Source organism: Dermacentor albipictus, chromosome 1 (genome assembly GCF_038994185.2).
Source record: "Dermacentor albipictus isolate Rhodes 1998 colony chromosome 1, USDA_Dalb.pri_finalv2, whole genome shotgun sequence".
NCBI classification, from domain to species: Eukaryota; Metazoa; Arthropoda; class Arachnida; order Ixodida; family Ixodidae; genus Dermacentor; species Dermacentor albipictus.
Window position 1 is genome coordinate 187610413 of NC_091821.1, and position 18382 is coordinate 187628794.

Below are 18382 nucleotides of genomic sequence, written 5' to 3' on the forward strand. Positions count from 1 at the left end.
CACCCCACTTTCCCATGGAATACAATACAGTTGTATAACTTATTTTTATATATATGTTAATGCTTTAACAATGGCACATATAAATACAAAAAAAAAGTTTTTTTTTTCCTAAATATGCAAAAAAGAGAATTCATAATCAACGAAACAAAAAAAAATGGGGGGGGGGGGCATTTTCAGCCACAGGGGCAAAAGACCAGGCAGAAAACTGGAAGTGGGCTTCTCCTCAAACCATCTATGCCTTTGGAGTTCGTACAGAAAGCTTTCGTCATATGTTAACCATGGGTACATTTCATTTGCTTTACATCACATGTGTGACACTACTGCAGCCAGAGATCTTGCATTGGTCTGTCTCCTCTGGCCCCACTTACAAAAGAAAGCGAGTTGCATGCCAAACTTCTTCCTCATCTTTTGTTTCTGCTCTTAAACCAACGAAATAAGGCTTGCTGTCTGTTATTCAGTGTTAGCCGATGACATTTAGACAGAAACTTAATACTCATGCCAAATCTTAGCAAGAAAAAAAGTCTTTTCAGGCAACATAATAATGGGTTAAGGGTATCCTAAATTGATTTCCTAGTCAAGTCCAACAAATGTTGCAATCAAAGATATGCATGCCTAGGTCAACAAAAAGTTAAATGCTGTAATAAGGGCAATGGAGGAATTCCATACTGACCTGTTGAGTACCTAAACAGCCACATAGCCATGATTATAATTTATAGAGAGCAAATGGATGTCCAGAGTAAAACTAAGGATGAAGTTAAGAGGGCCTTGAAAGATATGTAGAGAGGTAAAGTGGTAGGAAAAGATGAAATAGCTGTCATTCTGATCAAGAACGGTAGGGACACTGAACTCAAAAAGCTTGTGACAATAGGCACAAGGCAAGAGATGAGTTTGGACCGGTAGCACCTTCATACAGTGGCGCAGAGAATGTAATGGCATGCGACGACTGAGCAGGGTGCAGCAGGCACTGCCGCCTGCTACATTGCTTGAATGTTTCTTCGTTTCTTCTGTTTTGCGTGGCCAAAACAGGATGTGGAACCAAATCTGAACAAACATGTTGGGTTTTCGGGTGAATGAAGTTACTAAATGATAACTGAAGCTGTTGAGACCATACAGTACAATCGGTTTTAATTGCAGCTTCATCAGATGGAACCGTGGAAAGCCTGGATATGCACAGTCTGTAGGCGAAGCTATGTACAGTGCTCAGCAATTGAAACGTGATACTTGGAGCACATGGCCACCGGCGCTTTATGTGGTAACTGTGAGCGCAGGGGACACCAAGCTGATGCATCCCAGTATACGATGAAAGCGAGTGTTTTTGTAATGCATTGTGCCTTCATTTGGTCCCACGGCGGTCACCCAGCGTTCACTGGTGGCGCAAAAAAGCTGCGGCAGCCACACGCCCCCAGTAATGAGTCTCAATCGCCGAGCACTGTACCTTTCCAATGCTGTTTCGCTTTCAGGACTGAAGGTTGCGCTAGTTCCTAAGACAATAAAACCGGTGAAGCATCGCAAAGAAAAAAAATTACAACAGGCCGAACAGACACTCGTGACACATGTCCAATAGGCGAAGCAGCGCAACAAGAAAAAAAAAAAAAAATGGAGACATATGTCTCACTTTTTTGTCTAATTTTCGTTTTGCTTCGCTAAGTTACAAGATTAAATATGTGCCAATGTTAATGCGCACAGCAGACTAACATCTAGAAAGTAACAGTTCGAGTTCCACGTCTTGGCATGCCGTTGTGAGCTGTGTTTGCAGGGTGCATCTGCATCGCGATTTGCACTCACTTTCTACTTTGTATACTACCTGATGCCACAAATGTCACCAGCCTTGTACAAGCGCTGACCTTTCTGAAAAGCAGATGCAAGAAAATGCTCTTTCTGGTTTGCCAGGCCTCAGAAACAGTAGTATGAAACCACTAGAAGCGCTGTGTGCACCTTTGTCCTGTCTGCTTCACATGCCATTGCTCTTACTGCTGCCATTCACGGCACTGTTCCCCAGCATGCCGCCGGTGCCTTGTCACGGCCACCCGGTGCCTACATATAGTGCCCGACACTTCTATGTTTATAAAGTACTACGTGAAAAAAAAAAAATGTCTGCAAAATATTGCAGAAGAAGCAACATTAAATTAATAAAAAATGATAAGCCCATCAACTAGCCTATGGTAGCATACAAAATAAGGTTATTCCAAATAAATGTAGTTCAAAATTTCACTTTAATCAGCCTAGAAAAGAGGCTGGCTTTGGAAATGAATAATCAACAATAGACCACACCCATGTCATGAATCACGTAATTAAGAAGTCTGCAAACAAATCCAAAAAATATTTTGGTTCAGAGGAGATATTGCTAATCATGGAGGTGCGTAGTCGAGGTGTAGAGAAAGCTTATGTGATTATTTTATGAGATAACTGAATAAATCCTACAGCTACCATAATTCTTCAAAAGAAAAACTAGTTAAGATGGATGTCAGAAAATACCAGCTAAGAAAAGTTTCAGGCAAGAAGACATCTACTGCATTACTGCAAGACGCATTCAAGATGCTCGATTGAAATCAGGTGCAAGCAGCAATGGAAAATATCACGGTCACCTGCCATTTACAGATTACATTGTCCTGTTCAGCAATGCTAAAAATAAAATTATGGGGTTTTATGTGCCAAAACCACATTCTGATTATGAGGCACGCCGTAGTGGAGGACTTTGGAAATTTAGACCACCTGGGGTTCTTTAACGTGCACCTAACTCTAAGTACACGGGTGTTTTTGCATTTCACCCCCATCGAAATGCGGCCGCCATGGCCGGGATTCGATCTGTTCAGCAAGGCTGGAGATGACATAAACAATACAGTACTCAAACTGCCAAAGTCGAAGTGCAGGTTTGAGAATTAAGAGGTGAAAACTCAAATACAGTTCGATACCCAGGCAAGGGAACAAGAACTTGTGATTGGTAGTCCACAGTTTGAAGCTGTGCAAGAGCATGTTTATCTAGTCCAAGTAGTCATAGGGGAACCATATCATGGGAAGGCAATTTCAAGATGAATTAAATCTGGAGGCAAATATGAACATTACATAAAAATTACCTTCAAATATCAAATGGTTTTGACTAATGGAAATGGTGCCCCATAGTTCCCCTCATTGTTCACATAACATACTGAATATTTCCTCATTTCTAAACCAAGTAAAAAAGAAAGGAAATAGAGCCCATTTTGATAGCCTACTTATACATATAAACGCTGTTCTCAACCAGTCATCAGTCAACTGAACAGCTTGTATATAAGAAACTAAAAGATGACCCCAGCTGTGCACTAACACAATGACAATACAACAAAGGGGCAGCAGGACACCAGCTGCACAGTACATTCATTGAAATAGTTCATAGTTGTCCGACTACAGCATCGCATGTTGGTTTATCCATAAGTATTTTATTATTTTGACCAAAAGTGACCTCATTTTGCTTTCCTTTTAAACCCTTTCAGGGTCAATGGCATAAATATACCGCGCTGCAAACAAGTCCGAAATTGTCGATGCCGTATAGTTACGGTGCTGTTTGCACGTTTAAAAAGCGTGCCAATTTCCTAATTTTTTTTTTCCTGGCATGTGTTGCCACTACCATATTTACTTGCATAATGATCGCACTTACGTAATGATCGCACCAATTAATTTTGTCAGCAAAATTTGATTTTTTTTCTTTCCTGCTTAATGATCGCACCCCGAACTTGCCGCAGTAATATGTCGTGTGCCAAGTCTAGCTAATTATGATCACGCTCACCATCTGTCGAATGCCACGTGAACGACTTTTCAAAACACACCAAGCAGCCTACACACACCAAACAGATTCTTATGCAGATGCCCCATTTCATTCCTTTCATCACTTTCCGCCCTTCCATGAAAACAAAATGCTACAACCAAACGTGCCTTGGCTTTATTATTTGTAGACTTTACAATGGGTGTGATCAACAACAACAAAAAAGGCGCCGCTTGATTCCTCTTGTCTGCACTTTGTGGGCACGCAAAAAATTGCGAGCAGCAACAATAGTAGCCACGTTTACACTGATACACTGATACGTACCCTATTCATATGCCAACGCTTCTAACACAGCCAAGATATTTTCCCACCCTTAACAGAAATGTGGCATATTAGGATAGTAGTGAAGACAAATGCCGCAGCTTTTGCAGCATGCCCGCCATGTGTTTCTGTCACTGGCAGCTAAGCGTGCCCATCTCTATTTCTGTACCCTCAAAGGGGACATGGCTACATTACTGCCACAAGCTTGCCAATATTAACAATATTATTCATTACTGATACGAAAAAAGCTGTTTCAATGCGGGAAATGTACTGACAAGAAGAAAAAAAATCATGTTCGGCGCGTTCGGCTTGCTCCGCCAGCCGTCATTTTTTTTTCTGTCTCGCACTGTTACAGCGGCAGCCGGCTGTTTGTCGACCTGTCGTGATCCCGCCGCAAACGCAAGATGGAAAAAAAGATTTGTTTTTTTCTTTTCGCAGAAAATTTAACCTGCATATTGATCGTTGCTCCGGCGCGTTTATATGCTACCGCTCGCGCATTGGCACGCGGGCTGGCGGGCGGCGGTTTGGGTTTTGTTCCTCGGGCGGTTTCGGTTTCTTGAGCTCACAAAACTGATGGCTATCTTGTTACTAATCACTCAAAGGGTGGCTGCCTGTTTCTCGCTCGTTTAGTGCTCATAGGGGGTGAGCAAAGGAAGGATGCTGCCGTGCATGCGTTTCCTTTCCTTTTTTTCTTTTTTATGGGGGAGGGGGGCAGACTCGCGATATCTAATTGCATCTGGTTGCCGATAAGATGAAGATTAGCGGAAGTTTGTCACACATATTGCTTTTTTGACGGGCACACAACCACACAGTTTTCTTGAGTGTGCTCACCTACGCAGTTCGATTACATTATGGCAGTATATATTAGTGTAAGAGCAGGAATATTTGAGACTTACAAAATATTCTCATGTGCACATATTCTAAGCCTTAATCTATAACAATGCATCAAATTTTGAATTCTTATAAGTTTACTTCCTTTTTTTATTGTTATTCTTGAATAAAAAGAACATATATAACAATGCAAAATATTTTTTTCTCACTTTACGGTCGCCCTAGAAAAATTACGGCAATTTTTTTTTTATATAGGTCCCTCAGAAGAATTGGAATCTGCAATAAAAAAAATCGACCCTGGGCGGTCGCATATGGCAAAAAAAAATCGACCCCGAGAGGGTTAAAGCTTATTTTCAAACATCACTCCATTGAAAACCTTTCTAAAGCTTTTACAACCAATTTACTTCACATTTTAAGCATAAAAACCTCGTTTTACCTCTTCACTGAGCCATGTATATGTACTTGTCATTGCCGCAAATGGTACAGACGCCATTGTTCCAAATCTGCCAAATGGCACAAAATGCGCTCAATTCCAAGAATGTAGTCTTTGAACGCCAACTAAGTGATGTGCCTTTATGTAGTAGAAAACAAAGACCCAAATACAGGTGGCCCTCCAGCACTGACGAACAAGAAGACAATCAACATGGCCTTCAAGGCACTGAAGAAGTGCCAACATCTATCTATTAAAAAAAAAAATACAACGACACCTGAGTGCTTCTTATTAGTTGTGAATGCGAAAGCATGAATGTCCAATCGAATGCTACTGAGCAGTACTTCGAGTTACGAACTCTTTGCAGGCAAGCAAGCACATTGAGACTAGCTAGTTTTGATTTGGCCTGACCTAGGCACAGTTAGAATGCAGGCATGAGCTTGTGTAGACAAGGAACACATGATTAACACAGGCTTCCGAGAGCGACAGTAAGGGTGACGTGGCGTAATGGCAATGCCCTCTCCCCTCACACAATGCCGCGGCAGAGGGCATGAGGCACGCTCGTGACATGGCACCACAGCCAATGGGAAGTTTCGATGCTACCGACACCGCCGCACTCAATGGGCTATTTGATGCTTTAATATCGAAAACATCTCAGCCGAAATCAAGACAACAAATTTGTAAGCTACGACATATTTCTTGCTGTAAAGTTGGCTGCTCTATGCATTCACTCCCAAAGTGGGGCCTCTGCACATCTATGGCAACTCTCCTGCAGCAAAATCATCTCAAATATTTTACAATTGCATAGAACTAACTCCCTGTTGACTCTAATATGAGGTGGTATCTGAAAGTTTCTGGGCTGGGTATACAGAACGGTTGTTATCGGTATAGGCTTAGTGTGCGTCTAAGTAGTCCCCGTTGGACTGAATGCATCTGTAACAGCCTGTCTGCCAGTCTTGGAACACTTTCTTGAAGTCTTTTTCCATGAAGCTGTTGAGGATCTTCTGTGCTTCTTGTTGAATGGTGTCTACGGTGTCAAAGCGAGACACCCTTGAAGCTTTACCTTCATTTTTGCAAACAAAACAAAGTCAAAAGGGGCCAGGTTAGGCGAGTAGGAAGGATGGGATACAATTACCATGGTGTCCTTTGGCAGAAAATCAGGGGTCTTGAGGGAGATGTGACTGGGCATATTATCGTAATGCAACAGCCAGTCGTTGCAGAATATCACAGTAGAAAACTGAATTAACGGTCTGCTTTTTGGGAACGAATTCCCTGTGAACTACGCCTTTTACATCAAGGAAAACGATGAGCATGGTTCTGGTAGCACTCCTCACTTGTCTTACTTTTTTTGGTCTGTGTGAACTTGGGCTCTCCCACTAGGAAGATTGCTGCTTCGTTTCAGGGTCATATCCATAAACCCACGATTCATTAGCAGTGATGACTGTTGATGAAGGTTGCATCTGCATGTGCAGTGGCATGAAGCTCTATGCACACATCAACATGCCGTTACTTCTGGTCGGCAGTCAAGGCTCGGGAAACCAACTTCGCAGGTATGCAGTGCATTTGCAGGTCTTCAGTGAGAATTGCTTGGCACTGCGTGTAACCAATTCCTACCATTTCACACAGTTAATCAACGATTCGGCTACAATTCTCTCAAATCAGTTCTGCAATTTTCACAAGATTCTTCAGAGTTGTGCTGGTTTGTGGCTGTTCCGAATGCTTGTCATCTTCCACTGAGGTTTGACTGCCCTTGAACCGAGAATTCCACTCAAAACACTGACTGCATCCCATAGCAGCATCACCGTACGCCTGACAAAGCATTTCCAGAGTTTCCGTAGCGGATTTACCCAACTTCACACAAAATTTCACGCAAACCCACTGCTGATGCTTATCATTCATTTTTCAAAATGCAGATAATTTTTTACGCTATCTTTCCAGCACTCGTTTGGAGCGAATGAACTCTCCTATCACAACGCCGCTTGATACATTCACTCGTGTGATATGCATGCAGCTATATCTAATAGCACAAGCACATACTTTTTTTATTTCCCACTTAATGACACCAGTTCAGGAACTTTCGGATAACCTCTCATAAGTGTTGCTATTCTATATATTCAAACAAAAATGAACATTTGAGAATTGCAAAGTCTTGAACATAATACAAATCAAATGGCAAAGATTACTTGATTAATTTTTAAAAATGTATATTTACACATCTCTAATACAGACAGGTTGGAGCATATACTGCAAGCGTCCCCAGGTCATGAATAGCACAGTTTGATATTCCTGGAAAGAAAAATTCACTGCATTCTACCAGTATTGACCTATAAGGCTGAAACATGGGAGGATGACAATGAATCTCAGGAAAAAGCAAAGAACCATGCAATGAGCAAGAAAACAGAAAATGAGACTTAATGTTAGGAGACAGAAAGATGGCAATGTAGATTAGAGAGCAAATGACGACAGCTATTTTCTAGTTGATATCAAGAGGAAAAAGTGATGATGGACAGGTGATGTATTGAATAGTTAACTATTAGAGTAACAAAATGTGTATCAAGGGAAGGAAAATGCCGTCAAGGATGGTGGAAGTTAATGTCATGTAATGAGGTTAGGAAATTTACAGGCATAGGACGGAGGCTACCGATGGTAAACAGGGGTAATTGAAATTGCTGGAGAAGGCCTTTGTTCTGCAGTGAACATAAAATAGACCATGGATGATGAGATGAGTACATTAGAGCTAAAGCTACAAGTTCTGCAATAATCCTGTAATTTATAAACAAACATGACTGTGGGACATAAAGAAGGCTTGCATTACCTCACAGTATGGTGCTTTACGAAACATGATAAGGTACAGAAATGTCACCATCTGGCAGGAGTCATATGCATGCATGGTCTTTGCATGCACATGCTGCGGTTAATTTCTGGCATAGGTGCAGGTGCGTTCAAAGACTGGTCACAAGCTAACGGTGTAATCAGCACTACAGTTACAAACAACTCAGCAGATTTATTAGAGTGCAGCAACAGACGAAGCAAAATCTTTGTTCCAACCACCAATAAGCAGACAAAACTTGAGTTGGAGAACAATGTAATACCTAGTAGCTAAAAAACAGCAAAAACCATGCGGAATACTAAAATGGAAAGCTGTAGCTTGAAAGGAGGGTACATTGAAAAGCATGAATATACACCCCTCATATCAACTGAAAGTATTGATTGTGTGACAACAGAAAACAAAGAAAGACCATAGGTGGCTTCACAACCATGGCCAGGACAAAGTTCATAGTGTAAACACCAGCAAGAATGGTAGTTGGCCTGTAACAAGTGACAAATGTAATGCGTACATATGTACAGTACCGTCCACTCTTAGGGGGAACATGGCTCACCGTGGCCGCGCTCCGCGGGGCGCCAGTGCGTCTGGCGCGGCGGCGCATCGAAGCGAAGCGGCGCAAGCGCACATGGACCCAGGGGAGGTGCTTTGCGTCGTCTGCTACAGCGCTGAGCTGGGCACTGGGCACGCTGGGCACCTCCCCTGAGCGCGCCGCCTCTTGCATTGCTGTAAAGTACACTTCGCTAGACCCAGGTGACTGAGTGACCGAGGCGGAACTGCAGGAAGGCATACTTCACTAACTGGTGCATTTTCCAGCTGGTTCCGTCTACAGCTTGTGAACAGCCTGCTTAATCAATATACATAAACAGAAACAAGCTTCTCACCACATAAATCACTTAGCATGTTTTTTATAAGTGATGAGGGTAAAAATACAGTCATTTTTTTTGCGCTCTTTATTAGGCTGGGGCCCTTTTATTTTATTCTCGCAGCACTTGGTGTAGTGCATACCGAGAAACCTATTAGGCGCGCTCCTGGATGGAGTCACCATGTCATGAGCCTAGCGCGCCGTTTCCTTCTTGTCTTGTTGCTAGAACGAATGTGCTTAATTGACTTAAGAAAACGACCGAAACCCGCTATAAATTTCGCAGAAAGTTAGAGAGCAATTGTTCAATCACGCATCATCATGTTTGCCATGGATTTTACCATTAAGGAGGGCAATACTGTTACTTCGACAGCAACTAAGAAGAGATATCCGCTGCTTCGCACTCTCTTATTGACGCGTTAATGTCGCTGGTAGGAGAGCGTGGACCGCTTTACGCGATGTGGGAAAGTGCTCTCCCCGGCATAGCAACTGATTTGGCGACAATTTTACTCCCCCTTTTCATCTTTCTACATCCTATAAAAAAACTAAATTCATTTTTGTTGTCACAGTTTGGGTAAAATCACCGAAACGGTGCCGGTCCTCTGACGGCTACCTGACGCGAGAAGTCGCATTCTCATTTAGAAGAATCGTCGGTCAATTATTTGATTACATTGATTAGGTGAAGTAAAACATGTGGTGCCGACGTTTTTTTGGTTGTTTTTTTTTCTCCTTGGAGTCAATGCACGCTGCATGGGAATGCTGTTTCTGTCCGTTTTGAAGAGGTAATTGGAGTGGAAAATCTGTAATCTACATGTCTGTTTTCTAGCTTAAATTATGTCTTGCCGGGTAATTAGGTCGTTATTCGCTACTATTTCATTTCAGTACTTCCTCGGAATGGGCCATATGCATGTTCTCACTAGCATATATTAATTTGTTGATTGTGCAGTATACGTCCCGAAGCGACACAAGGCCTCTGAGTTACGCCATAGAGGTGGGCATCGGATAAATTTGGAGATTAGGAGGAATTGATTTCTTTTATTTTTAGGGGGTAGGCGGGGGTGGGCTGGGCTGAGTGGGTAAAACCCAAATATGAATACAGCACAGGAACCCTTGCCGCGGACAAGCGATGCTGTTGCCGTTGTGGGGAAGTGGCCGGTCCGTGTGTTGGACGAACGCGGCCACGATATTTAAACCGCCGGTCATGAGGCCGGCCCGGTGTCATCTGCCCACAGCATGCCGGTGGTCGGCAAACGGGATCGCCATTTGTAAAAGCTAAGCCTGGCCCAAGCCAGATTGCTGTGGTCGGGCCAGTCTACATTTTAACTGACCATGGGCGTCAGCCCGATCAACCACCGAGCCCCCCCCCCCCCCCCCCTTTTTTGCTTAGGTCATGCTACCCCATCTTAGCCTAATATGATGATGCGGTGCAGCCAACGACTACACAACTGAGTGACTGGCCGCTCAGGAGTTAAGATTCTGGGATGACTCGCAAAATCGAAAGACACAATAGGTGTTTCCATTAAACGCATTTCCGTCGACTTGGATGATGAAGTGCATTTGGTTCGGTTGCTGGTTGCCATGGCACTTCGGCGATAAAAATGCTGTAACAGTGCAGGATTTCATTTCCCCGGTGCACCTTGGAAACTAGCGATGTCGCGGGTACTGGAAAAAGAAAGACGACGCATTGTAGATATGCGCCTACAAAACTATTCTCAACGCGTTATATCGGAGATGACAAAAAGGCCACTGAAAACTGTAAATAGGATCGTCCAGGTTTACAAGAAGGATGGAAGAATTGCGGATGCTCCCCGTAAAGCCCGGCAAAGAGTGACCATTGTTGCAGCGGCTGCTGCAAACTCTACCTCCACGGTTCGAGAAATTAAGAACAGCCTCAGGCTGGGTGACGTCCCTGACACGACTATCAAGCGTCGCCTCTGCGCCCCAGCCTAATAATGAGCGCGAAAAAAAAATGACTATTTTTACCCTCATCACTTATAAAAAACATGCTAAGTGATTTTTTTGGTGAGAAGCTTGTTTCTGTTTATGTATATTGATTAAGCAGGCTGTTCACAAGCTGTAGACGGAACCAGCTGGAAAATGCTCCAGTTAGTGAAGTACGCCTTCCCGCAATGCCGCCTTGGTCACTCAGTCACCTGGGTCTAGCGAAGTGTACTTTACAGCAAAGCAAGAGGCGGCGCGCTCCAGCGCTGTAGCAGACGACGCGAAGCACCTCCCCTGGGTCCGTGTGCGCCTGCGCCGCTTCGCTTCGATGCGCCGCCGCGCCGGACGCACTGGCACCCTGCGGAGCGCGGCCACGGTGAGCCGTGTTCCCCCCAAGAGTGGACGATACTGTACTGAGAAGAATACACCACACTGTGACCCCATACTGTGTGCTTTTCATGAACACTACAACAGCATTGCTGCTGCCCACAGAAAGCACCATTCCTTCTTGTGTCCAGAGACTAGCTAACTGAATAGTTGCTTCCATAAAGATGTCAAGATGCCAGCTTTGTTGAATGGTAACCAGTGGAAACTGTGGTAACATGCACTGCACTGTTGCAACCAGGGTGTATGTGGTGTGCACACTAAATAATGTGCAAAAGAAAGTCTTTATTCTGGAAATAACTTTTGAGATAACGTTCGATGACCAGTGGTCCCGCATCACAATGTATTGGCATTGCACTTTGTGCCAAAACTGGTTTTACAAACAATGCACCAGGCACACTTCTGAGAGGGCAACAAGTGTGCAAATGCTGTACACAGGTCTGCCATTGAATAAAAGCTTTGCAATTTAGGGGTTCTAGAAGCTTTAGCATTGAAGCTGCAATCTGAAAAAATTTTCAGACAAGGTGCTTAAGACAGCAGCTGTGCTAAACATTATATATATATATATATATATATATATATATATATATATATATATATATATATATATATATATATATATATATATAATATTAAATTATTTTTATATTCCCTTGAAATTCAAACACATTCCAACTGAACTGTAATTGGGAGTTCCAAATATAGCCCTCATGCCAGGACAGATGACAAGTCCAATTACTCACCTTTGCTTCGTAGAAATCAGATTGTATGGTATTTTTGCAATGTCGCAGTACAAAAATGCTATTGTGCACAGCATACGGTCCCTTAAATATTTTATCATATGGGTTCTATCACAAGTTTAGTTACAAATAGCCTTTTTAACACAGCATGCTATGATAAAACTTCAGTAAGAAAGTGTTGTCCAAGTGCTAGCTTTCCTACCTGAATCATGCTCTTACATTTGGCAAAAATATTTTCAGGTGCCCTTGAAGTCAAACAGGTATGTTCTAAAGCGCACTTTTACTGGCGCTATGAAAGGTAGGAAAAAAAAAATGGAACTTGGAGCTCATGCATTCAACATATGCACATACAAAATAAGCAAACCATACTGGCACGTGCACCACCTAAACAGGGCTACCACACAGAAAGCTCTAGCTTTAGGGATGGTTAACACAAAGCAAAATTACACAGACGGCACGTGCAAGTGTTAAATCTGCCAAGACATTATGCTAACATACAGAATACATCATGGTAAAACATGCATACACAGAAACTGGAATATCAGACCTTGAGTAATTTTGGCAATGATCCCACACAGACTATTCAGCCCTGTACACAAAGGAACAAGTGCATAGAAAACATTTGTGCGACAAATAAAACACTAGTGTTACAGAACATACTATAAACATGATTAACCTGCACTTTACAAGATCACTTTTGAACTTTTTGGTTTATTTAGTTAAAGGGACTATAAACACAAAAATTCAACCCTAGATTAATAGAATACTCACCACCAATGATCACAGACATACCACACTTGCCTTTTATAAAGCTGCTATCAATAAGAAAACATAACATCAGGTACAGCTGCAAAGCCACCCCCTATTTTTTAACAGCGTTAGTTATGATCCAGCATTGAGAGCTAAAATGTACTGGTTGAATTTTGTAGTGATGCTTTTCCCGCATTGTATGAATTTGTAGTGATGCCTTTTTCACCATTGTATGAATTCTAAATACATGCATAACCAAAATCAGTAATGACATGTTTGAAAGACACAAGAAACACAAAGAGAACAAAGTGCTGCAACAGATAGTTGGGATGGTTTTAATTTCAGCCATTTTCAACAGCAGGCTCCTATTCACAAAAAAAGTTTTTTCTTTTTTTTTTCAATCGATCATACATTCATGTATGATTGTAGACCTTTTACTGTGGACTTCTGCCATGAGGCAGAGGTCCACAGTAAAACACCTCGGTTGAACATAGACAACATATCTGAATACCAGTGTCACAATTGTCTTGTAGACAAGGCAGTGATGAATTGGTTTGAGAGATACCCTTATAAAGTGTTGCATGACCCTTAAGATTAGTGGCACATTGGTCTCAGCCGTTCAATCTCATAGGTCATGGCAAACTTGCCTGTGGTGTAAAATTTGAAAGCTATATGGTGCCACAAATCTGCCCGCTATATGGCAAATCTGAAACCATGTAAAAAGATGTGGACCGTGCCACAGGGTGACACACAAGTGTGTCTGCATTCATATAAGCTAGAAGAAAGTTGTTTGCAAGCTGGCACCTCTCATGACATCCATAAACAACATGGCTGACTTTGATCAAAACATCAAATGTGGGTAATGTTTGCCAAAAAACCAGTGTTTACTTATCCCTTGATATGTTTAAAAGCTTCAGTTTCCAGATATGTGGCCCAATATGGTTTATCCTGAGCAGGAAGGTAAGTGAACCCAGATAGAACCCATCACTGACAGCACCCTTTTTGTATCCAGTAGCAGTCACACAAATCACTAGCGGCATTTTGCAACCCATTCACAGCATGTTCACATCTGAAATTCCCATATTAATTTTTGATGGATTTGTCGGTGTAAACTTAAAAAACTTACCCAAACTGAAATTATTGGGAAATTCGCGATTTCTTTTTTCTCTTTCAACAAAATGCAAATTACAGTTTAAGAAACCAAGCTTTGTGGTTGCGCAGTAGGCATAAAGTGCATGAAGCTGTGTTTACAGTCCCTTTATTACTCAATTCAAAGTGATTCTTCCAAGATTACTAATAAGCACTTTGATAAAGAAGCCACAGAAAGGCTTGGACAATGTGCTTATGAGAGGCACGCACTTGCTTTAGCAAACAATGTACAGAACATTCCCTGGGTGGGTGAAATAGCATACAGCTTACGCTCTCCCAACGCTCAGAATTTAAACTTGCTCCACTGCATCCTAGCATGTGTGCATCAGGGTTGTGTGTCATGAAGATGCTCCTTTCCATTACTCTTTAGGTCAAGAGCAGTCAACATTACAAACCACAATGACTCCATGCACCAGCTCTTGTGGTGGTCCTCTTGTGATCAATAAAAATTATTGCTGCAGCAGGTATCACAGCAGTGTAGTGACACAGGAATATTACAATGCTGCCAGGAAGTGTGAGTAGGAAATAAAAAATATCCAAGCGTGTTTACGAGCCCTTTATAAAACGCTCAGAACAGTTGTGAATTGACAAAAAATATTACATAGGAGGTATGCACAGTGCATCACCAATCTATGCCTTCTGTCAGCTGAAATGTGCAAGATTTGGCGCTCAGTGTCCCGAGCTCAGCTGAGTGTGGCATGCAGCTTCAACCAAGCTTGAATAAGCATGGTGCTATATGTACAGTGTTTCTGACTGGCACATAGGTGGCAATCATGTTTTAGCAGTAAGAGTGTTTGCCCCTACTACAGGCTAAGACCAATTATGCCCACTTTAAAATATTTAAGAGACCAACTGTTATTTTAAATGCTTTGAAACACCAAATGCAGTTGTCTGCAAGAAATTACTATTAACGTATTCATTCAAGGCTTTCAACAAAACTCGTGAAATATAAAAAAACTGACATTATGCATTAGCATGCGTGGATGTGGTTTCAATGATCGAAGCCTGTGCATTGGCTGAGAAGAAGCAGACAACAGACTGAACTAGCCTTTGTCATCAGTCCATCACTTTTTAGGTGCAGCTGTGGATGTTTTCTATCTTTTTAACATTATTGCTCATGCTGCTTGACTAGTTAGTAGTGGGTGCAATGTTCTGTCATTCCTCGGAGATAAGCACACAGACTTCTAATTAACACTTAACTAAGATGCAGCAGGCACAGAATGATGCAGCAATGTCATTTTTTCTATATTTTGCAGGAACTGCTTAGCCTTAGACTATGTAAGAATATTTAATGGTGTGCACAAGTGGTACGAAATATTTAATTTGCACATTACATAATTTACCCCGCATTTGCAGCTATGCGCACTCAGTGCATCCATTTCGCAGCACACAATACCTACACTGTTTTTATAAGCAAAATAAATACCATGGACTTTCGATCTTGGTAAGAAACTTGCGGAACAAATTTTGGCAAACATTACAGCATGGTTACGCAGCCTCAAATGGACACAGCAACATCGGGCAATGCCAGTCCTTTCTCCTCAAAAGAAATGCCTAAAGATGTGTGCAACTTTTCAGGAAACATCAAATGCAACGTCAGCAGCTAATGTTTGCTTCGCAAAGACCCACTGCTGAAGCACTGCTGCTTACCGAGTTGAGAATTTTGCACCCACTCTGTACCTACTGAGGGCAGAAATACTGAATTAGTTCTCCAGTTTCTCCTTTTGTGCTGCCCTGGCCACCTGCCTCCTTGCAGCATCCCAAGCACAACAACCCTCTGATGACATCATGCACCACATAACTGTGCAACCTGTGTATATATATCCAATAACAACCTGTGCATTTTATATTCTTTGTCGCTGATGCGATATTACCCCATCATGCCACGCCAGCTACAAGGCTTGCAAGCACATTTGTGACTGTAATTCCAGCTCTTAATTACTTCTAATTGTACAAGGTACTTTCCAAAAGCAGAAGCTAAATGAGCGGGGGTTCAAATGGATGTGTATGATCTTTCAGCCACATACCTTCACTCTTGTATGCAGCAATCATTACAAGCTGCAAACACACTTTCATGCTATACAGGGCTATGACAACTTTATTATTTTCTTGAGCTCATTCAAATCACCAGGCTAATTTCTTCTGTCTACTGTACACTATACCTGTGAAAAGTTTCAGTTTGCTACCTCAATTCCTCTGCCTGCAGCAATTTGAAATGTTGAGCAAGTTATGAAGGCTGCACAAGGCACAGGCGCTGGCATGATAGGCAGTGAAAAACTTGCATTAGCTGCTGATGCAGTAATATGTGAGAAATGCATTCCTTGTAGCTGCTGCTGTAGGCACAGATGCTGACATGAAAGACATGGCGTGAACTTTGCATTAGTGGCTGACTCACTAATACATCAGAAATGCATTCCTTGTGGTTGCTGCTGTACTTACTGTACTAGACACTGGTGTGATCAAGTTCAAATTTGCTGCTTGCTCACTCATAAAGCTTGATAGAAGCTACAAGGAACACTCCATATATGTACAAATCACTGAATGAATATTTAAATTAGGACAGACTGTTTCCAAAAGGAACTGCTGCATGTTTATTTAGCTGTGAAACTAGAAAAGTGGCTAAATCAGCTACACTGTTTTGCATGAAGAACATACAGCAGGCACAACATCCGTTATGGTAATTTACAGACACAAATGCATACATACCCTTGTCTTCGATCAAGTTGTTGGAAAGGTCCAACGAGTTCAATGGCGAGTTAGGGTTGGCAATCAGGGTCATGGAAAGTTTGTGTGCAAATTCCCTAAAACAGTAACCGGCAGGATGGAATAATTGCTAAACAGAATACATTGCTGGTAGACAACATACTTAGTCAAACCTCATAACAAAATCGATAACAATGAACTAATATATATAACAAAGTAATCTTAATTCCCTTGGAAATTTGCACAGAAAGACATGCATGTAAAATGTTGTTTTAAAGATGCAAAGATTTCCCAGAAATGAATATAACAAAAAATACGAGGACACCTAAGCACTTCTTCTAAGTTGTAAATTCAAAAGCATTGGTGTCCAATTGAACACCGCTGAGCAGTCTTTTGAGTTATAAAATCCTCGCAGGCAAGCAAGCACGTTGAGACACTTCAGGTGTTTTAATTTGGCCTTACCGAGGTGCAGTTAGAACGCAGGCAAGAGCATGTGCGGGCAAGGAACATGCAGACAACATAGGCTTCCAAGAGCGAGGGTGGCATGGCGTCACAGCAATGCCCTCTCCCCTCATGCAATATTGTGGCAGCAGGTGCTCCCTTTCGCCCACTCTGCTACATCAAGGCCCAAGCCAGCAAGTGCGAGCCAGCGCCACAAGTGTGCGAGGCAGGCTTGTGACGTGGGTCGCAGCCAACAGGAAGTTTCACTGCTACAGACGCCGCTGGCTTTTTCGTTCAATAGGCCATTTGACGCATTCATATAAAAAATTTTTGTTCAAAATGAAGTTTAACTGATCCCTTTGTGCTGATTAGGCTGAAATCTGGTGGTGCATGATGCTGCTACTAACTTGTCTGGCGTTGCGGCTGAAAACTACTGTGACCTGCCAGCTACCTGGAGATGCACCAAATTGGCCAAACTGCTAAGCACACTGTCCACACACTAAGCAAACTGTCCGCACACTACTGTCACTGCCTCACTATTGCACTCTACCACTACTGCCGACTCCCATGCTCTGTGCACACAACATGCTGCTCCTAGGTTGAGTGTTATGCACTATCAAGTGAGACTATGATGCAGTAAGTGCTTCAGGCTCAATAAGGTGTTGCACATGCGTAGTCAAGGGGTTCTGCATGTTTTGCTCATATGCACTCAGTGATTGCTCGGCTTATCAACCTTTTGTGTATGCATCAGCAGGGTGATAAAAACCTCATATTATATGATGGTATTTGTCAATGGATGCCAGCATTAGCAGTGATAATCACCTACTCCAACCAGCACTTCCAGCAGCCTATATTGGCCATGAGAGCAAACAATGGTTATATCCACCACCACCACCTATCAAAATAGTGGTTATTAGAAAGTAATTCTGGCTCCCCCTTCAACTTCACTAAAGTGAGGTTTGATTACAGTTCACTAAGAGAAAGAGTCCGATGGAAACATACCATTTAATGCCTGTGTTATCCAGGTACAACTCCTCCAGTGACACAGAACGTTTCATCACCTGGAGTACTTGTTCGAGTGCTTCTGAAGCCTGAAATTCAATCATAACGTGTCAACCAATCAATCTCACTGTAACAATCAATAAAAGCCGCTTTAAGGCTTCTATATTTATACGTAGAAAGTTATCTATTATGTCGTTTTCCTCACAATAAAGCTGACATCTATTAAACCATTAAGGCCCCCCAAAAAATCTAACAGCCAGATTAC

The 18382-nt window shown here is 42.3% G+C and overlaps 1 protein-coding gene across 6 annotated transcripts in view; it reads right to left on the bottom strand.

Annotated features, from left to right (window-relative positions):
• LRR (Leucine-rich repeat) overlaps positions 1 to 18382 on the bottom strand; it is a 222823-nt gene that overhangs the window by 141109 nt on the left and 63332 nt on the right. For 4 of the 6 annotated variants that reach the window (XM_070530642.1, XM_070530641.1, XM_070530644.1 and 1 more), the window contains exons 9-11: positions 18118 to 18206; positions 16678 to 16772; positions 12620 to 12661 (exon numbers count right to left, since the gene is read on the bottom strand). In XM_070530642.1, the coding sequence (XP_070386743.1) occupies positions 12620 to 12661; positions 16678 to 16772; positions 18118 to 18206 (226 nt within the window). The remainder of the gene's footprint in view (positions 1 to 12619; positions 12662 to 16677; positions 16773 to 18117; positions 18207 to 18382) is intronic. The other 2 variants (XM_070530645.1, XM_070530643.1) reach the window with 1 other exon arrangement.